Genomic DNA, 22,835 nt, shown 5'->3' with positions numbered 1-22,835 from the left:
CTTTCTTTTTCTATTCACAACTAATTGAGAACTCTCTAGATCTGGGGTCTCCAATATTATTCGGGAAAACATGATATCCAATAAATATGTGCCAAGTTTTTTTTCCCTATATATATAAAATATATATTTCAACCAAGTTCATTTAATAGATACCATCTTTCCCTGCTAGATTTACCAATCATTTCTGCCTCCCCTTCATTATCATAGAGCAATGTGGCATTATGATTTATGACATAACATTTGTATTCATGTTTTCCACCCTCAAAAAAAAAATTAAGAGAGAGAGAGAGAGAGGTGGGGCTTCATATATGAGTACTACTATACTTATTGATATATGAAACACCACTTCTTTTTGGCTTTACTTCAAATGGTCCCAAACCAATGTACCCACAACTATTGTCTTTAAAAATCTATCTTCTACTCCTCTCTCACAACTACATAAATGGGCCCTACTCAACATTTTCCCTATTTAATAAAGTATATATAGGGAACAATATTCTCCTTCGATCGTACTAATTAATTGGTCCTGCAAATAAAACTTGCTTAATATTATCTCATGTAATTTGCAAGTTGGGACCATGTCTTTGCTGCCTGATTTTGGTTTTTTTTACCTTTTCCTTCTCCTTTTTCTTCCCATCTATCCAGAGTTGTTGACATATCATTGTCACGAGCCTGATTTTGGGTAGTATTTGTAACTTATGTCATATTTGGAATTTATCATGCTTCTAATTAAAGGGGTTTGGAAGAATATGTACTTGTGGAAAACAACCTAGAATTTTCCCAATGTTTTTGAATGTGTAACATGACAAGATTAGTTGTACTAATTAACTAATTGTGGCAACATAGGAAGATATCATAAGTTTCCTCTTCTAACAAACATTTCCATCTTTCACTTTTTTTTCCCTCTTTAATGGTCAATTCTGCTACAGTTTTTAATCATTTACAAAAAGGTATATATGTATGGTTTGACGTGGATTCATATTTATTCTTCTTTCTGGAGTATTTTCTTCTTTATTTTTCATTCAAGGCTATTTTCACAAGGATGATTAGGGTGTACTCCCTCCATGCACTTATTCTTAATCCATTTTTATAATGATACGGATTTTAAGAAATTAGTTGATTATGTTATGAGTGAAATAAGAGTCACGCTTTTATTTTAGTTTTAAATTAAATATTTAGTTGAATAGAATAAGAATCTCACATTTATTATAGTTATAAATTAATTAATTAATTGGGTTGAGTTGTAGGTTCATCAATGGTAAGTTTTGTAAATCGGAGATATGTCCCTCCATCCACAAAAAGTATAATAGTTTCATGTACGAATTATACATAAAAGTGATATATTTTTCGTGGACGGATGGAGTAATATTGAAGGTTGAAATAAGGGAATAATATACCTATAATACCATAATATCTTGTTTGGTACGAAACACATAGTCCTTAATAAATCAAAAGTCCAAAAATATTATATAGATTTATGTGATTCTGTATAATACCTAAATACGTGATATACGTAATTCAAATTATAATATAACTATTATCAACTATATATAATTTGAATACACCATACCAAACAAGGAATCATATATTACGGATATTTCAATACATTCTATTAAAAAATATTACTTTCGTCTACCCAAAAATATTCATTTCTCAATGACGCCGAGTTTTAATAAATTGAGTGTGTTACGAGTGAAATAAAGATTTCACTTTTATTGTAGTTTTAAATTGATTACTTTAGTTAAGTAGTTGGTCTAGTAATGACAAATATTGATAAATGAAGATAATATTAACGGTTATGGTTAATGAGGTATACTTACTAAAAATGAGATATGAAATTAGTATTATTTTTTTCAATGCAACAAAATGGCAAAATTAGTACTTCCTTCGTCTATGAGAGAACTTTCTATTTTTTCTTTTTGGGACGTACAAAAAAAAACTTCCTACCAATTTTTGAATTATATATACCCCACCACTAATTATAAATACCCCACTATTAATTACAATACATTTTCACTACTCTCAATACACTCAACAATCTATTTTTCACTGTCAATACACTCAACAACCTTTTCTTAAAATATGTGTCACTCCCTCCTAGGAAGTTCTTTCATGGACGGAGGGAGTATTTTCCGGTGAACTGAGTGAGTATAAAAGACATCTCAATCAAACATTTCATACCTTATCTCATTCCACAAACCAAACAAGCTCTTAGAGTACTACTATTTATACATATTGAGTGAGAGTTGGGTCAAGTTTTTCGCAGGAAATCAGCTTCTGGCAATCTCTGTATAACAACCATAACTTTTTCTACATAACTCATATTGAGACGAAGCAAGAGGCCATGCACAGATTGCTCTTTCGAAAATAATGAAGTTATATTTTCTGTACAAAACGTGATAGGAGGTCGTTTGAGTGATCAAATGGGGCGTCGAAGTCTACTGACTTGTTCGACGATTAATTGATGAATTTCTTTGAGAATTCTTCAGGCATTTCTAAACTCTTCTGTGCAATAATTAAATTAATAGAAGCATGCTAGGTTTAATCGATGTATAGTAAATTTAGATAATCCAAGACATGCACGATACTCGGGCAAATTGAATGTTAATTAATTTTAATATTCCTAATACTAACTTTGGACAAATTATGATTTGTAACATTATGTTTTGAATTTTCTCAAAATTGAAACTAACATGACATTAACGTAGCAATTTGATACTAAAGTGGCAATCAAAACGATGTCGTTTGATTATTATTATCTAAACCTCTCTTCTTCCTCATACATTTAGCGAGATTCACCTCTAGAACACCAAGTCCATCAAGAAGAAAAAGGATTGTGTTGAGAGAAAGTCGAGATTTGAGAGTGACAGTTAATAGTTTAATTTTTATTTTTTTAAATAATAATAATAGTAATGTTGTTTTAATTGTCACTTTAATTTTAATTTATCATGCTAATGCCACGTCAAATTTTAAAGTTTATGTAGTATTTTATTTAATGATTAAAGTAAAAATTCATGTAATATTTAATTTTTTTAAAAAATTCATGTTAAAAACCAAAATTTATCCAAAACTGCCGAATTACGTTAACGTTATTAGGCTATTAACGTTAACCCACATTAAAAATTACTCCACCCGTCTCACAAAAACATAAATAATTGGGATTTGGGAGTGACACGAGTCTTATGAAATGTTTGTTGAGAGATATTGTGAGTGAAAAATGAGCCTCGGTTTTTAAAGTGTTATGAGAGTAATGAGTTAATTGATGAAAAGTAGTGGTGGACCGTGATAACTTTTTTGTGAATAAATATGAAAGGAATAGATAAAGAATAAGGAGATAATATATAAAAATAGAAATATTCGTATTTTGTGAGATACCCCAAAATGACAAATTGTTAATGTTTGTGAAACAGAGGGAGTATTATCATTATTAAAAGACCAAGTAAAATCAAGGAGCTCAAAACTCTATTAGCCAGCCCACGTAATCAGGCCTGATAGGTCCAAATAATTATTAATTTGAAGCCCATATGTTTCTAGGCCCAAATTAGGAAATATTTTGTGAATTGAAAATTTCGAACATGGCAATTGGCAACCGCCAACTAAAAAATACCTCCTTTTATAATGTAACGAATTCTAATAAATTGGTTGAGAGGCTGAGATTGTAACTGGAATAACATATTTTATTACTAGCGTATAATCCGTCGAAATGTATTAATTGATACTATTATAATTTATAAAAGAAAATATAGAAATTAACACGAATAATATATTTATAATTGATGAATATTATTCAATAAAATAAGTGTTAACATGACATAGGTCTACGTAACATGTCAAACTAAAATGAAAAAATATATTAAAAAGGATTTTCATCCAACCTAACATGACTTAGTAAAACATATATTTGAAAAGTTGACAAATGAACCTGAAAAATAATGTGTTATAATTAGGGATGACAATCAGGGATGGCGGACACAGATAGTGGCTATCCATGCCCGTATTCGCCACCCAACCCGTGACCCGCAACAGGTACTCTCTGCCACCCACACCCGTCACCCGCGGATATCCGCCACCCGTCGAGTATCCGCTAACTCGCTACTCGACTGATATCTGTTACTCGCGAATCAGAATTTAAATCTAAATTAATAACAAATTTAACACAAAAAAATAAAATTAACTTCATGTTGGATTATGCACCCCACATACAAAGCCCATATTCCACGTACAAAGCCCATCAGGGGTGGGTCGGGCTGACGAAGGTTATTATTTACTGTATTAACTCACGGATAATCGGGTTTCGCGGGTATATTTCGCAGGTAAACAGGTTTCGCAGGTGTGGATAGTTAGTATCCAAATTCGTACACGTGAACTAAATGGGTAGTGAATTCTAACCACGAAGCTATCCGTGGATATTAAGTGCCCCTCAAACCCGCACCTATTATGATTTATTTAAATTCAAATTCAACGGGGATAATTTGATGTTATAATTTATAGAAATTATAACATCATCTTTGCCAGATGAAATCCTGCTCGTTGATTTAGTTTTGATGAATGGTCTTGATTTGATCTTTATTCTTTATCTAGGGGTGGTTGTCATAGTATACAACCATATATATATATATATAGGGGAGGGCTAGAATAAAAACACTCTTAAGTGTATAAAATATAAATGATTTTCAGCCCTTAGATCATCAAGATCTACGGTTGATTCGTAACCCTTTTTGATGAATTCGTGGTCCTGGGTTCGAATTCCAAAGGTAGCAAAAATTTATTTTTCATAATTCGTAACCATGTTGGATGAATTCGTAACCCTGTTCGATAAAATTCGTACATTAAAAAACGTTTATATTTATATTTTAAGAAGTGTTTTTACTGTAGCCCTCCCCTATATATATATATATATATATATATATATATGTATATATATATATATATGTATGTATGTGTGTGTGTGTGTGATAATGCCAGAAAATATAACTAATGAAAAATAACAAACCAAAGAGAATCGTAATAGTCTCAAGAACTTATAAATAATTCATTTAAAATTCACGATAATAAAAACTCTAAAACTAAATTGTTTGTGTGCTATCTACTTCTTTTAAGACTTTTGTTGATGACAATTGTAGGTCACCGCCATAAATATGATCTTCGTACAAATCATTAGAACTTTTTGTGAAGTGCTCGTAGAATTGGAACATCATTCTTCAATTAACTCCACATAATCCTGCAATAAAAATAATTAAATATGACTTTAATAAGTCTAAAATAATAAGAATATTATCCAACACGCATGATTGAAAAACTCTACTAAACACAATACCTCATTAGTAAACAATATTACTCTCTAATGTAGTGTTGCACGAATGGTACTTTTATGATCATATTAGTGTCATTAGTGTCATATACTTAGATTTTTTTTTTTTTTTTTCCGGTTGGCACATATGGCACTAATGCATATATGTCTAACCTGCGCGCAAACCCGAATCCGATCCGCCATAATTAAGGGCAAAACAGTTTTAACATGTAATAAATTGCCAGATTTTATGTTTTTTCAATTAGTGGCCAAATATTGTGTTTTCTTTTTCAAAATGGTTATTTCAAAAGCGTTTTCTTGACAACATTGGTAATACTCCAATTTAGTCCCATTTTGGGAGTAACATATAATATTATAATAGATTGTGTGAGTGAAATAAGAATCTCATTTTTATTATATAGTTTTTGGTTAATTTGATTGAATGATGTATTCAATAATGACAATATTGATAAATAAGAGTAATACTGAGAATTATAATTAATACTTACTAAAGAAATATGAAATGAGTATATTCTTTTGAACAAATCAAAATGGTAAAATAAGTGGTAGATAGATGATGTAGCATTTTCTCCCTTTTTTTTTACTTTATGCTACGTCGTCTTAATTACTCCTACTTTTATTATTCTTCATAAAGTATTTTACTTATTTGTATTATATTAATTTATTATTTTCTACACTTTCAAAGTAATCGAATTGGTGTTATATTATGTTGTTTTGTTGAGAATATTCCAATATTAAGTTTATATTTACGTTTGACTGCTCTGTACATTTTTTGGTTTGTCGGATTGAGAATATGTAACGATGAAAAAACAACTTTCTAACAAAATTTGAGGATTTGAAAAAAAAGAAGAAGAAGAAGAAGAAGAAAGATTTCTTGAACTACAGAAAAGGAATCAATGCTCAAACTTGGCTAAATATGACTCTTTGGAATCTAAACTAACTTTTTTTCTAAACAAGTCTCAATATTTTCATCACTTTCAAGTTCCAAGTTAATAATGAAAAATTATATCCCCACCATTTAGTTGCAATTTGATGTCATCAAATTAAATATGAATTATATGCAAATACATTTTTAGCTAATTTTCTCAAAGAAAAAAAACATGTATCATTATATTTTTTGAGGTTTTATTTGTGTTGTGAACTTGGCTCCATCAATATCATAGATCGAGTTTTATGTGCCCACCACAATTTTAAATGTTCATATTATTTTGTTTTAGAGTTTTGACTCACACGCACGTTCACGTACATTAAATTATTCGAATTCTTTATTTTTTTGATTGAGAGAAAAGTATCTTATTAATTGAGTTGCAATTCATGGTCTTAAATGCTTATATTATCACTTGCTATATATAACTACATGTAAAATAAAAAATATTCTTGAAATGTAAAGTAATAAAGGCATCTAAATATATTTCTTCAACGTTTTGGTTTGAATATATAATATGTTAATAACAAAGTGAAGCACCAAAAATAAATAGTGTTATGATATTGATGGAACCCCTACCTGCACTCTTCGAATCTCCTATCCCCCAATCTCCCTCATAGAAACACACACACACACACTCAATCTCGCCCTATTGGAATTTCATCCTCCGCTCATCAATCTCATTGCATTTCTCAATCAAGATACGCTATTTGTGTACGAATACGCCGTTTGCATAGCTTCTCTACTGATACGGACTTCATTTGCTTATCGATCTCTGCGTCGCGCTAATTTATGTTTTGGTCAATTGTGCTGGGTGTTACTGAATCTGAAGGCGGTGTTTGGAGGGGATTTGGCTCCGGGAGATGAGGATTGTTTGCAAGAGGAATCGAGATTAGGAGACAGAATGCCCGGGATAGCGCAGAAGATTAATGTTTGCGGCGGTTCGAATGGGACTGTTTATCACAATTCATTGCTGGGAAATAGTGCCTTGCCGTATCACTCCTTTAATGGATCGTCGGTCTCCGCCAATGGCTTCTGGCCCAAGCATCGTGATGATATGAGCTACAATCAGCTGCAGAAGGTATGTCTCAGCCAATGTACATGTCAGTTTGATAAGAATCTAATTTTAGCAGTTTTTTGTTGATGGCATGGGTTGAGTTCACTTTCCATATTTTGTTTGGAAGGTTGTAAGGATAAAGTGGGAGATTGAAAGTTGAACTAAGTGACTTTGGCAATGCTATATGGATGTCAATTCCAAACTTTACTTGCATTTGTTCTATGTTTGAATTCATTCTTGGGGGAAAAGCAGTTGTTAAGCCTAAGCTCACTTGATACCGCTGTGTTGTACTGATTTTTGTGGGTCAGAACTTGAAACTTAAACGAAGTTCGATCGTGTTTTTGTATGCATTTGCCCCATCAATCCGTTTGACAAATTCAAATGCCCTATTATGCAGTAATGCTTTGTAGATTATATAAGTCATTTCCAAATTCCATAATTTAGCCTTATTTTATTTCATTTAGGCCCAGACACTTCTTTGCTTCATTTGTGATTCTCATCTCATTCTTAAGCAGTGAGATGAGATGGGATTTTGTAACACAGTCAACTGAGATTCTTCCTTTCTTTTTCTATTTTTCGTGCAGTTTTGGTGTGAGCTGTCAACACAAGCTCGGCAGAAACTTGTGAGGATTGACAAACAGACACTATTTGAGCATGCTCGTAAGAATATGTACTGCTCTAGGTGCAATGGATTGTTGCTTGAAGGTTTTTTACAGCTTGTTTTGTATGGAAAGTCTCTACAGCAGGATGCAACAAGTGGCCATTACAGTGGGCGAACCATGAAAAATCAGAACTGTGGCAACTTGTGTATTGACAGTGAATGCCAAGATAATGTGATTGATCCGTCTCTCCATCCTTGGGGTGGATTAACTACTGCCAGGGAAGGGACGTTGACGCTTTTGGACTGTTACCTTCACTCAAAGTCTTTGAAGGGTCTCCAAAATGTAAGTGTCGATTCTATGTAGTTTTGTCTTCTTTAGGGGAAACCTTAGGTTAATTCCCATTAATATGAATCAGGTATTTGACAGTGCACGTGCAAGGGAAAGAGAACGCAAGTTGCTCTATCCTGATGCATGTGGAGGAGGTGGTCGGGGATGGATAAGCCAAGGAATGACAGGATATGGTAGAGGGCATGGAACAAGAGAAACTTGTGCTCTTCATACTGCTAGATTATCAGTGGAGACATTGGTCGACTTTTGGTCAGCCCTTGGAGAGGAGACTCGGCAATCTCTTCTGAGGATGAAAGAAGAGGACTTTATTGAAAGGCTCATGTATAGGTGTGCCAATTTTTTTTCCACTCTCTTTTTCCTTGTTAGTTCACTACTTACTGGCTCTTGAATTACTATAACAGTTTCAAGCAAATGTAGATACAGCAATCAGTGTTCATGTTCTAAAGATATATGTTTTGTCTGTTAAGCATTGGCTTATTCTAGTTTTCAGTCCCCTGCTTAATACTTTGCCTCTTTTGGACAAGTATGTTAGTGCATAGTATATAGATCTTTAGAGCTACGGTAACTCATTCTGTTTGGTAGTCCACGATATTTAAAGAATTACTCCCTCCGTCCACAAAAAAGAGTTCTACTTACCCTTTTTTTTGTCCAAGAAAAAGAGTCCCATTTAACTTTTGAACTATCACATCATACCTTTTCTCCTATATTTAACTATAAATTGTACTCCCTCCGTCCCACGAATCTTGACACGTTTCCATTTTGGGTAATAATTATTACCTTCTCTCTCCTGCTTTATCACTTTTATTACTCTCTCTCTCTCTCTCTCCTATTTTATCACTTTTATTACCTTCTCTCTCCTACTTTATCACTTTTATATTTTATTAACTACACACTTAAAACACTAATCTACAACTCCTTAATTCCCGTGCCGAATCCAAACGTGTCAAGATTCATGGGACGGAGGGAGTACTTTTATTCCATTTTTTAACTAATAATGTATTTCTATTCTACTTTTTTGTACTAACACTACCTCTACAAATTGTACATTTATTCTACTTGCAACAACTTTAACAACTTGATTAAAACCTGTGTCCACCCTCAAACGGGACACTATTTCGTGGACGGAGTTTTTAAAGATTAACTTAGGGTGCAATATTCAGCTGAAATTAAAGACATGGTACAGATTCTTTTATAAGTTTAGTCTTATGCTATCTTAATAATTAACTCAATGTCCGACCAAAAGATTAGTAGAAGTTGTGATGCTAGCACCATCCTTGTTTGTTGATTGTCAAACTTATAGTACTAGAAGTTAGTTCAGTTCCCACTTAGCCAGGTATTATCACACATTCACACTACCAAAGTAAGTTACCTGAATTTTTATTACTACAAGAGATGCTTCAGCCTTTATAAATTGGTGTGAAGCACTGCTATCAAAAAGTTATCTCATGATTAAAATTTGCTGTAATCATCTTCAGAGTATTAGGGAATGGTGAGTTTTGTGATAATTTTATCATCTGAATAGTTTCTTCACATTTTAGAAGGTTGAATTAGCTTGGAGTGACACGTTCATTTGCTTAGGACTTAACTTAAGTCAGGCAAATGAATGTGATAAGCATATAATGTTGCATTAAGACATAAAATCTGCCTTATACTCGAAAAGTTGATGCAACTTATGACATAAATTCTTTGAAATAGGTCAATGTCATGAAGTTCTTATCAGTGTTGGTTTAAGGACAGTTCCATTTGAGTTCAATGCAAAAGAAACTTCTAAATCCCTTGTTTGCAGGTTTGACAGCAAAAGGTTTTGTAGAGATTGTCGAAGAAATGTGATACGTGAATTTAAGGATCTGAAAGAGCTGAAGCGCATGAGAAAGGATCCTCGCTGTACCAGCTGGTTTTGTGTAGCAGATTCCGTCTTCCAATATGAGGTGCACAATCTGGATTATCTATGCATCCTTTGGAAATTTGATATCCTTCCTACAATACTGCTGGAATAATGATGCATCTTCTATTTCAATTCTCAGGTTTCTCATGATACAGTTCGAGCTGATTGGCATCAAACATTTTTAGATGCTTGTGGAACGTATCATCACTTTGAATGGGCTATTGGAACTGGAGAAGGAAAATCTGATATCTTGGATTTTAAAAATGTTGGGCTGAGTTTAAGGGTTCAAGTGAATGGTCTAGATCTAAGTGGTCTGAGTGCTTGCTACATAACTCTAAGGGCTTGGAAAATGGATGGACGATGCAATGAACTGTGTGTGAAAGCTCATGCTTTGCGAGGGCAACAATGTGTTCATTGCAGGCTAGCTGTTGGTAATGGATATGTAACAGTTATTATTGGGGAAAATATCAGAAGATTCTTTGAGCATGCAGAGGAGGCCGAGGAAGAAGAGGTAAGCTTGTTGAAAAGAAGAAATTGCCTCATGTTTTCTCCTCAATTACTCCATTCCTATTAAGTCTATTTCTTCCCTGATATTATGACTTATAACTAATACCAATGTCATTTTCAGGATGATGACTCCATGGATAAGGATGGAAATGAGCTTGATGGCGAGTGCTCTCGTCCCCAGAAACATGCAAAGAGTCCTGAACTTGCTCGAGAATTTCTCCTAGATGCTGCAACTGTCATCTTCAAGGAACAGGCATGTTTATTATGTTTATTTCTCCTTCCTTACAATTTGTGTTTTGAAATTTACATGCAGTCAGAATTCTTTTCGAGTTCCCAACACGAATGATCATTTGAATCTTAAGGAACCCACGAAGTACTAGTATTGTTATAGACTGAAGTACAAATTTAATTAATTTTATCTTGGAGTAATATATGTCTATGAGCTGGCTTAATGTTTTCTTTAGAGCATGGACTTGTTATTCGCTCTACGACGTTTCCTAACTTGGCAGGTGTTCCTGTAGGTTGAGAAGGCTTTTAGGGACGGAACTGCCCGACAAAATGCACACAGTATTTTTGTTTGTCTTGCTTTGAAATTGCTGGAAGAGCGTGTGCATGTGGCGTGCAAAGAAATCATCACTTTAGAAAAGCAGGTGCTTTCACCCGTAATATTTAGTCTGACGCAACTAACTAACTATCTACTTCAATATTTTTCCTGAATTTGGATTAATCCTTGCTTTTCCCATTCAAATTTATATTTACAGATGAAACTACTTGAAGAAGAAGAAAAGGAGAAGCGTGAAGATGAAGAGCGCAAGGAACGTAGGAGAATAAAAGAAAGGGAAAAAAAACTGCGCAGAAAGGAAAGGTTAAGAGAGAAAGAAAACAAAGAAAAGAGATGTGCTGAATCGAATACAGATGCTGTGGTTCTCGATACTCGAGATGAGGCAGAACCTTGTGCTGATGAAGGCGTTAATACTGGGAACACCAGAGATTGTGCGATGGAAACAGGGGAAGCAACCCCCCCATCCAGTCCTCTGTCCCCTGATATCCAAGATGACCAATTATTGATGGATTACAGTTCTCCAAATATGGGAAATCACCATGATGATATTTTGGAAGAGGAATCTGGCAACACCAGAGATTTTAACACCTCTTTGCCACATATGGGAAATCACCATGAAGATATTTTGGAAGAGGAATCTGGCAACACCAGAGATTTTAACACCTCTTTGCCACATAATCACTATAGGTATTCTCGCAGGAAACCAAGGTTACATAAAGATATCGAACAGGATTTGACCTCAAAGTGGTCTGATAGGAGAAAGGGTGCAGCACCGTCAGAGAGTGAACTCACTATAGGCAAGCATGAATCAAGATTTCATGCTGATGGTTCTGAATCTACAAGAATCAATAATTGCTTCAATAAGCAGTTACGAAAGAATGCTGCAAAGTTCAACCCTAGAAATGGCCCAAATTTGAGTGAAAAACTTCAATGTACCAATAACAGAGTAGGTGAAAGATGTGATTCCCATGTTTGTAGCTGTAACCATCCTAATGACTATCGAGCAAGGCCAGAGTCGCATATGATGAGATCAACAGGAGAGCCTAAATATGTGAATAAATGGGAATCTTCATGTGATATTTCACAATCATATTATCGTGGGAAGTGCACTCAAGTTGATTGCGCACGCGAGAATAATGGGCGAGTTAAAGCCAATGTCAACTGTGGCAACTCACCTGTTACAAAGAAAGTCTGGGAACCTTTGGATTCACAAAAAAAACGTGTGCCAAGCAACTCAGCTTCTGATGTCGCCTTGATGCCCAAAGTTGAAACTACTGAATCTGATCAAGTTCTTGAATCATCTAGTACTGCTACTTCTAGTGAATTGACAGATATTTTGATTGAAACTAATAACGAGGACAATGAACTGGGGGACTTGGCCAAATCTGGAAATGGTACTTGCAGAGACACAGAGAATGGATTTCATTCAATGGAAAAGTCTGAGAATTACATAAAGGTAGAAGAAGCTGAGGATGGCGAGTTACGTTTCATGGCTAGACCTCCACTCAGGACGGTAGGGTCGGTGCTGAGCAGCTCATCCAACTCCGACAGCTGCTCTTCTTGCCTCAGTGAAGGCGACAGCAATACATCCTCCTCAAACCGCCAAAATCTGGAATCATCGTCCACATCAGATTCAGAAGAATCTAGCCAAACCTCTGAGGGAAGAGATATGCTGCATTGTCTTGAAAGTAGGTTTGCTGAGTGTCACAAAGTTGTGGATGATCAGATCACAACAAGAGCACAAGATGCTAACAGCCAGGAACTAGCCTCTGGAGCAACCAATGCATTGAGCAGTTTGCCTGCAGAAACAACCATATATTGTGAGAGCCGGAAACCAAATGCCAGTGTGGATGCTCAGCCTCAAAGCGTGCTTCCTGCTAGGATGCAGAATCAGACTATACCGTATCCCATTTATCAGGCCCCAACAATGGCTTATTACCATCAAGCTCCAGTTTCTTGGCCAGCCGTCCCTACTAATGGGTTGATGTCCTTCCACTACCCCAACCATTATTTATTTGCCAACTGTTATGGATACGACTTGAACACTACTAATCCACAGCTGATACAGTATGGGGGCTTACAACATCTCCCTCTCCCGCTGATCAATCCTCTTCATATGCCGGTTTTCCCCACTGTGACTGAGCAGGCTAGTGTAGTCTGCACAAAGGATCACAGCATAGATTCAACAGTTGCAGAGGATGGGCAGAATGGGGTAGCAGATAAGGGGAATGATGATTTCTCTCTGTTCCATTTTGGTGGCCCTGTAGGATTTAAAGCTGAGGCTGTCATCTTAAAAGGCAACTCCTCGGAGAAGAGCCCTGATCCCTGCAGTAGAAAAGAGTCCATAGAAGAATACAATTTGTTTGCTGCCAGTAATGGCATAAAGTTTTCTATTTTCTAATGGTTATTATACAGAGTGACTTCTTATTGTGGATTGGTGATAGAAGGAAGCCTGAGTGATGGAGATTTGAGTGCTGTGTAAACAATAATCCTCCTCTGCAAAAGATTTAGGGTTTTTATTACATAATATATTGATTGCTTTTATTTGCTTGTTACCAGTGTCTTTTTCTAAGAGGGAGTAGAGTATACGTTTATCAATTTTAACAAAATGAATTGTATTTGAAGTTTGTGAGATAAAGATATGTTTGTCAAAAATGTAAAGCATTTTGAATAGGGATGTCAATTGGGCCAACCGATCAAGTTTCGGGCTAGCCGTATCGATTTGTTTGGGTGCGGACTAATGGGGTTGAAAAGTTTTCGGGTTAAATTTTGTTAGCCCTAAACATTCGGGTTTCTGTTATTGAACTTATGTATGTATTTTAATTTTATGGAGTTCAACACCATTGACGTACCTTGAACATTCGCCGGAGAGGAGGAAGGGGGCGGTAGAATCGGGGATTAAGGAAGGGGGCGGCACGTATAGTTAATTTTATTGAACTTGTAGATATAGTCCAATGAACTTTAATTTTCTATTATTGAACTTATGTATGTATTTTAATTTTATGGAGTTCAACACCATTGACGTACCTTGAACATTCGCCGGAGAGGAGGAAGGGGGCGGTAGAATTTACAGAGGGAGAAAGAGAGAGAGAGAGAAAGGAGAGAGAGATGGGGGAGAGAGAATGAGAAGTGAGTAATTTTAGGGATATTATGAATCTTACCAATTTTATCAATTTTATTGTGAGAAATGATTATATTAATTATATTAACTTCTAATTTCAGCCCTTGATCAAGATTGATCTAACGATCTAGAATCTGTCTCCTTTCTCCATATAGGAGACTGTTTCTATTGAATCTAACCCTATGTATACATATATATCATAGATACATACATGTTTTATCTTATGCACATAAGACATGTCAAGAACATCATATAACTTCAAGAATGATATCAGAGTTCATTCTAAGCTTTAGAAACCCTAGGTTTTGAAACTATAAGGATAAGGTAACAACCTTTGAAGAACTCTAAATCTTAAATGAGTGGCTTGCTCCTTCAGGACCTTTACCGTCCTTCCTCTTCCTTCTTTCTCTCTCTCATACTTTCCTTTTCTCTCTACTTAGTTGATCGAAAGGGTATGAAAATGAAGAAGAGAGGGCTACCAACCTTTTTCATTTATAGTGGAAATATGGAAGACAACAAGCTATCACCCATTTGCCTAGATAGAAAAGTTGGGTAAAGTCTATCCTACACACCTTGTACCTACACATTGCCGTAGGATTCGAACACGTCGCCCCTTATTCCCAGCCACCCGGACCCGCGGTTTACTGCTTCAGACCGGACCGATCTACTTATAAATTTCATATTTTATTAGGAGTCCCTACTTTTTAATATATTCACAAAATAGTGCCTCCGTAGACCGTACAATTATTATATTTTTCTACATGGGAAGCTTCCGCTTAGACCCACAGATGTTTAATTTTTTTTTAATTTTGTAGACCCACAAATCAATTCCCCTGTTTTATTATGAGTCTTCCTCCTCTGAAGGGCCAGGGCTTTCGCCTTGAGCAAAGAAGGTAACGTTATATATATATATATATATATATATAGGGGAGGGCTACAATGAAAACACTTCTTAAAATATAAATATAAACGTTTTTTAATGTACGAATTTTATCCAACATGGTTACGAATTCATCCAACATGGTTACGAATTGTGAAAAATAAATTTTTACTACCTTTGGGATTCGAATCCAGGACCACGAATTCATCCAAAAGGGTTACGAATCAACCGTAGATCTTGAAGATCTAAGGGCTGAAAATCATTTATATTTTATACACTTAAGAGTGTTTTTATTCTAGCCATCCCCTATATATATATATATATATATATATATATATATATTATTCTTAGTGTATTTTAAAAAAAAAATACATCTTCATAAATGTTCTTGTATAACATTTGTGGCTTGTCATTTGTTGCGTGTGGATGCAATATGGGAAACTTTTGTGATTTGTTTATGTAGCTGAGCATTTTCGTGAAATGTATTTTTGCATATCATATGTTGTTGTTTGCGTTGTTGTTATGGTTGATTAGTAATTCCTTTTTATGGTGTAAATGTAGCTGAGCATTTTTTGAAAAAGTAATTTTTTTTAACATTTATTAAAATTTGTGAAATAATGAACGAATGCTGAAGTTGGTTTTTATTTTGGACTGCAGATTTCGTTCGAATATAGGATTTTAAGATGAACATTGATTTGAACAATTCTTATGCCACTGAGACATTTGGAGAATCATTTAGCGGTGATGTTAACTCTCGGGGGTCTGAGGAGGGTGATCCACATGGTTACATCGATTCATTGTTTGATAGAAATGCCGATGATGACGTTGAAGGCGACGCCGATGCGGACACGGAGACAAAAATTTGTGAGTCACAAGATAATCCCAATGATGGCATTGATTCTTTTGAATCGTTGAAGAAAAGTTTTGAGATGAGGCTTGTTGTAGGTACTGAGATTGACATCCTACACGCCGTGCATAAATTATACTGTGATTATGCGGCTGTGATGGGTTTTTCAGTCCGGAAAGGCAATCAAGAATATTTTAATCCCACGGACGATGTTCGTATGAAGATGTATCATTGTTCATGTGCCGGAACAGCAGATAATAAGTCATCGAAGGGGAGAATAGCAGCTTATAAAAAACAGAGTTATAGGAGTAACTGTGATGCGAAGCTTCGGGTTGTGCGTGACGATATTGAGGCTCCTTGGAAAATTACTTTGTTTGTGAAGCAACATAATCATGAATTGGTGAATCCTAGGCAGACTTATTGTTGCGATCAGCCCGCAACATGTCACGGCAGAAGAAGCGGTTGCTTATCTCTATGCGGGCTAGTGGGATCGGTGTTAGTAAGGCTTATCGATTTTTGGAGGATGAAGCTGGAGGTCGAGAAAATATTGGATTCATACGGAAAGATGTTTACAATGAGCTAAATTCTGAAAATCGGAACATGTCGAAGGTTGACAATGGAGATGCAAATAAATTGTTGGATATTCTCACTGATAGAGGAATGAGTGACCCTTCTTTCTTTTGGAAGGTAAAGCTAAGTGACGATGGGAGGCTTGAAAACCTTTTCTTTCGTGACACTCGTTGCCTTATTGACTATCAACATTTTGGAGATGTATTATCCGTTGATGCTACTTACAAGACCAACAAGTACGACTTGATATGCATTCCTTTGATCGGCATAAATCATCATTGAACGAATGTCATGTTTGGACTTGGTTTCTTGTCAAACGAGAAAACGGAGTCTTATGAGTGGTTATTTAGTACGTTTTTGCAAGCTATGTACCACAAAGAGCCAGCCATTGTGTTCTCGGACCAAGACATAGCTATCATGAACGCTGTTGACTACATTTTTCGACAAGCGTCACATAGACTTTGTAAATGGCATATCAACAAGAATGTTGTGAAGCATTTTGGGAAACTTAATCAGGATAAATATTTCAAAAATTTGTGGTACAAGTGTATGAACGGCTGCGAGAGTGAGGAACAGTTTGACAGTTGTTGGACTAGAATGATTGAGGAGCACAATTTGTCCGAGAACAAATGGTTTTGTACCATGCATAACTTGAGGAAGCGTTGGTCTTCTGCATTCACTTGCGATAAATTTTCTAGAGGTTTACACGCCACGTCTCGAAGTGAAGTGACCAACAAAGTTCTTAAAGAGTTATGCTCGACAACATCCACATTGCATGATTTCGTCATTGGTTTCGAGAGGATGCAGAAATCTTGGCGTACTAGAGAGTATGAAGAGGATGCACTTTGTCGGGGCATGCCTGGAATGTTAGTGCAAATAACAAGCATTCTTCAGCAGGTGGGCGAGGTTTGTACTAGGAGTGTGTTCAAGCTGTTTGAGTATGAAGCAGTGAATTGTATTTCGATCGATTTGACCGAAGAACCCCCTGATTTGAATGATAAGACGTTGGAGTTCAAGTTGTCTTCAAGGACATCGATGACAGGTATCCGTGTCGTGAAAATTAATCAGTTTACTAAGTTTGGCTCTTGTTCATGTCATTTGTGGGAGACGGACGGCATTATTTGCCGGAACCTTTTTAGGGTGTACCTTCACTTTAACCAGCATCGAATTCCTGATGCAATGTTATTGAATCGTTGGAGGAAAGATTCGAAACAGCGGATTGCTTTGTGTGATAAGCTGTTTGACTCGGCAGGCCCAAATCGGTTCAATAATATGGTTTTTGGTAACCACAACACTAAGCATGTGCACGACCTATTAACGGAATACAAGGATGATAGCAGTTGTAGAGCAATGATACATGAGTCTATTACCAAGTTGATAGATGCAGTGCAAAGTTCGAGCGGCCAGAGGATGGATAATACAATGGATACAGGCGTTGAGCAATGCTTCAAAGAGCCGTTGGTTCGGCCTATAAAGAATCTTGTTTCACTGAAGAAGCGTCCATATCGCCGAATGCGATTAAGCAAAGACCGTGAAACTCGAGGATACGATGGCACGAGCACTTTGGATACGATGCAAGAGGCGGCTGGTGAGTATTTGGTATTGGTTCAATATTATGTATATATACCAATTATATTTATTAATATCACGTTACTTGTTTATATTCAGAGACTGACGAAGCCATAAGAAGAACTCAACAGGGTAGTGATCAAGGATATTATCCAAGTTTTGACGATAGCCTTGATCGGTTTTATGTCGATTAGACCTATGGTCGGAAGTCCATCGGACGTCCTCGTGTTTGGTATTACAGGTTCCAGAATTCTTCTACTGAGTTGTGGTGTTTTGTATGGGAGAAGTCAAGTTATATAGTTCTTTATGGACAATTGGTTTTGGCTGACTTTTGGTTTTTATGTTCTCAGTCCCTGGGTTTCGAATGTGGAAATTTATTTCTAACATTTATGTTAAAGCTCGAATTACTTTGATTATGTGGTATGCTTGTGTAAATATATTATTTGGTTCTGTAGGAAGTTGTTTCGATTAAAAAATTGAATTGTTAGGTGTAAACTCGCACATATATGCACAAATTAGATTAGCTCTCTTTCACTTATGAAGCTCGCACATATATGCACAAATTTGATTAGCCTTTAGATACATCAATGTTCACGGCATATATAATAAAGTAGTAGCATTTACATCTGACAAGTACTTTAACATTTTATATTTCACAACCTGCAATATTTGGGTTTCAACATACTAATTAACCATATGCCCTCACTTCATTATGATTCGTTAAACTATTACACAAATATGGTTGTTTTAAGCAAAATAGTTCATGCAAAAGTAACCTACAAAAACTGAGAAGCATACGGCAAATGACATTGTTCAATTTACGCCCTACATACTTAAAATATCAAGATGGCATATACTCCCACCATCTTGTTTAGTCTATGACAATGGGTTCTTCTTTTGAAAGCCCGTCTCCTGCCATGTCTCTTGCGCACTCCTTCAAATAGTCCTCCTCATCAGCGAAGATACTATCATCTGACGAATACCATTCATCATGCCTCTGACTAGTGCCAGCCTTCGATCCACACTTCTTAGTTGCAGCCTTTGATCCACCCTCCTTAGTTGCAGCTCTCGATCCACACTTCTTAGTTGCATTCTTCGATCCACCCTCCTTAGTTGCAGCCCTCGATCCACACTTTTTAGTTGCATTCTTTGATACACCCTCCTTAGTTGCAGCCCTCGATCCACACTTCTTAGTTGCATTCTTCGATCCACCCTCCTTAGTTGCAGCCCTCGATCCACCCTTCTTAGTTGCAGCCCTCAATCCACCCTTTGCTTTACGTTTAATCTCTAGATTAAGGTTGATCAAAGTTGAGGTCAATTCAGTCAGCTTGAAGGTAAGACAATCACCCTGCTCCAGAATTTTTTCCTCAATCAAGTCTTTAATGTAAAAATACTTTTTGTTGGGATGTTTGACGAACATTGTCTTCGACATCCTTCCGTCGTTGTTTATGTTGATAGGCATCCGTGGTTGTTGTATCTTTTCCCAAATCTGTTTCGGCAAAGTCTACAAGCAGACGAAAAAATGACTGTAATATTGAAAGGAAACATGCATATTCTAGAGAGGTAAAGAATGGCATAACCCACTCACCGCATAGTAAGGGTGAGTGACATGATATTTCTTCAATCGAACATCAAATTCAATTTTCTTGGGTGCTTTGAAAGTCTTTTTGCTCAACATAGTTCACTCTGCGTAGGGAGTGAAATCAGGAAATTAGTCAAATGTAATATTTTTAGCTAACAAGTTTGCATATTAACTCACTTGAATCCCAAACATAGAATACTAGTGACCACCACAACAGCTACAGAGAACAATATTGCCAATGTCTCTGCAGTCATATACCTTGCAATATATAACTAGGAAAAATTTGACATTCTAATGCTCCATTATTTAAATATTACGAAGTACATAATCAAATGTCACAGAAACGGAGATAATGCAATTGAAGGCAACATAAGCCAACAGAAACAGAGATTAAGAGTATACATATATGGCAGTTCATTTTCGAAATAGTATGCGAAATACAGAAACCTCCGATTTTACCTCCGGCTAGGGTGACGCTTGCAACGTCGGATGGTCGGACCAGTTCAGAAATTATTCACCGCTGCGGATGCTTCTCGGCCTTGGGTTCAGAAGCCGATTTTAGAAATGTGGGGTGCTTCCTCCGGTGCTGCTGTGGTTGCCGGGCTTTGATCTTGAGAATAGCGAAAGTTGGTGACTGGTGAGTTATTAAGGATGGGATTTGAAAAGACAACTAAGAGCTGCTAACACGCTTCTTCAAAGATTGAAAAAAAAAATCTTTGAAAAAAAATCAGCCCAATCTGTGGAAAATTTAACCTTTGGGCTTGACATTTAGTAAAATCATATCTGGGCCAGGCGATTGACGGCCCAATTTTCATAAGGCATAGCAAACTAAGGCAAATATTGTCGTCCGTAAGATTTTCACAATAAATCTCTAATAACAATCTTAAAGGTTTAGCTTTGGTACAACTCCTTCGTATAAGTAGTAATAAATTAAGGGTAATTTTATTCATAGCTATATCGTTTGTAAATATTTTATACCTAATAACCCCCAAATAATCGACACAAATTCTTGGCTTATTAAAACCTTCATTAATGTGCCACTTTACATGGCCCATTAGATGACAATTTACAGGCCCAAAATGATTTTTTTGGAAGTTGTTATATTATGCGTTGGCGTAAATATTGCTTTTCATTTGCGACATGGACTAACATATTTTCATTATTTTTTCAAATCTATATCGATAAATTAAATTAAATTTTTTTTGAGGAAATAAATTAAATTTAATTAATGAGTAAATTTGGGAAGTCTCAAATTAACACATAAGTAAAAAGAAATGTTATGAGGCGGTGCTCATGAAAGCCACCGTGACAAATTCATAATAATATCATAATAGCGTGTTCGCGTTCCAATTACATTACAAAATAGACCCTTACATGGACATCAACAAATTTCACCGTCTTCCAAAATAACAAAGAACAGATTTCCTCAAAATCTAATTAATTAAGTTAACGCCTAATTTTAATAAACAAAAGAGATTTTCGGAAAATCTGCAAGCGGTGATAGACATGCCATGATCTACACTTTTCGCGCAACACGCTGAATCCCTACATATAGAACGAAATGACCACAAAATTAGTGCCCTTATAGAATAATATGGATGTTTGCTCATAATTTTTGCAAAGAAGATTGTCGCCGTACCAAAAACAGCATTTCAGCAGAACTAGACTTTGGGCATCAGTCCGCAACCCATCGCAAGTGCCTCGACATAGCCTTTCACAACATCGTAAAGCATGGTGTTAAGCTGTTGCATGGAAGAACTTGTATATGAATCATTTTATTCATAAGTTGTGCACAACCCAAAAATTTGTGGAATTTTAAAAACATCAGACAATATCGAAGTCATTGATTATCAACGAACCCTTATGAGAGTGGTTTTTTCAGCAAGGTGTTGTTTCTTCATCTCATCAGAAATTTGATCCCGTAAGTGCTTGCTAATCGGAAAAAAACGCAACACAATCAAAACTATTACAAAATCGATAAATTAAATTTGTTGTGATCATTATTGGACCAATATTACTTACCCAACAACAAACCTCCATACACGTCCAATCGCGCCGATTCGTCAACCTAAGATGCTTAACATAACGAATGATAAGCAAATTGATCAAGGCATCTATGTGCTGCCACCAAACATGCATGCACAATGTTAGACGGTAAAATTATATTACTATCACTCTGTCAATATTTATCTTAAAATACCGTGTTTTCCAGCCATCCATCATGCCGCCATAAATCATTGAACCATGCCAAGTCTCCATATTTATAAACCTCTGTTGGAAGCAGCACCTGTTTATCCCTATGTTTGATACTATCAAACCTTTAGTAAATCTCAAGATTGGAAATATTTCAACATTACTTTTATATAACAAATCATCAATAATAACAGTAAACACAAAAACTTCAACCACTAACATAACCATACCTATCACCGTTGTTGTGGTCGGAAGCCCATGCAACATAGGGCTTCAATTCCTCGTTCTCCAAATCAGTGTCGTTAGGATCATATACGGACATGGCAACGAGACGTTTAAGTCTAGTGTTTACCCGAGTAAAGGCATCAACAGCATAAACTCCATCCGCAAAAGAATTTGGCGTCTTTAATCCTAAAATTTGGACGTCATCATCGTTTGACTCTTCCGAATCACCATCTAAATCAGTTATGAATTTTGGGATATCACAACTCTTGGATAATCGAACAATATCAACAGCAATGTTCGACCCTATTTTGACATAGTTTTTCAGACCCACATTTTTCTCACGCGAACATCCACTACACATTGTTGGGAACCTTGTGGAATATCCTAACCCTTGTTTTAATGATACCAAAATTCATAGGACTTATATGTAATAGACTAGAATCGTTTTGAACTCAAGTGTTAGAGTTCGTTTCTAGTTTAGTTGCGGTGTCGAAGACTGAAGACTGAAGACTGAAGAACGAAGACTGAAGACTGAAGACTGCAGTTACCAACTGAAGTATCAGTTGAAGAATCAGTTGAAGACTGATTATTTAATGCGCGCAAAGGACTGATACTAAAGACAAGTATCAGTTGAATATTCCTCCTAGGACT

General features: G+C 35.9%; 3 protein-coding genes across 4 annotated transcripts; all 3 read left to right on the top strand.

The window, feature by feature from the left end:
- Window positions 1-6,751: 6,751 nt before the first annotated feature.
- On the top strand, window positions 6,752-13,752 carry LOC130988752 (uncharacterized). Of its 2 annotated transcripts, XM_057912699.1 has the most exons (8): window positions 6,752-7,317; window positions 7,878-8,237; window positions 8,311-8,570; window positions 10,030-10,171; window positions 10,268-10,639; window positions 10,757-10,888; window positions 11,157-11,285; window positions 11,397-13,752. In XM_057912699.1, exons 1-8 carry the CDS (start codon window positions 7,141-7,143, stop codon window positions 13,596-13,598), a joined length of 3,774 nt encoding a protein of 1,257 aa, XP_057768682.1. In that variant the 5' UTR covers window positions 6,752-7,140; the 3' UTR covers window positions 13,599-13,752. The 2 variants fall into 2 exon arrangements, with proteins under 2 accessions (XP_057768682.1, XP_057768683.1); XM_057912700.1 differs by lacking the exon at window positions 6,752-7,317 and having other exon boundaries at window positions 8,096-8,237; window positions 8,322-8,570.
- A 2,129-nt stretch (window positions 13,753-15,881) lies between these two features.
- Window positions 15,882-16,897, top strand: LOC130990528 (protein FAR1-RELATED SEQUENCE 5-like). Its single transcript, XM_057914756.1, has 2 exons — window positions 15,882-16,376; window positions 16,457-16,897. Exons 1-2 carry the CDS (start codon window positions 15,882-15,884, stop codon window positions 16,895-16,897), a joined length of 936 nt encoding a protein of 311 aa, XP_057770739.1.
- An 84-nt stretch (window positions 16,898-16,981) lies between these two features.
- Window positions 16,982-18,378, top strand: LOC130990527 (protein FAR1-RELATED SEQUENCE 5-like). Its single transcript, XM_057914754.1, has 2 exons — window positions 16,982-18,203; window positions 18,284-18,378. The coding sequence occupies exons 1-2, from the start codon at window positions 16,982-16,984 to the stop codon at window positions 18,376-18,378; spliced, it is 1,317 nt and encodes a 438-aa protein (XP_057770737.1).
- Window positions 18,379-22,835: the final 4,457 nt, after the last annotated feature.

Source organism: Salvia miltiorrhiza, chromosome 6 (assembly GCF_028751815.1).
Source record: "Salvia miltiorrhiza cultivar Shanhuang (shh) chromosome 6, IMPLAD_Smil_shh, whole genome shotgun sequence".
NCBI lineage: Eukaryota > Viridiplantae > Streptophyta > Magnoliopsida > Lamiales > Lamiaceae > Salvia > Salvia miltiorrhiza.
The sequence above is the reverse complement of the archived record's forward strand: the minus strand, read 5'-3'. Positions and strand labels throughout refer to the sequence as shown.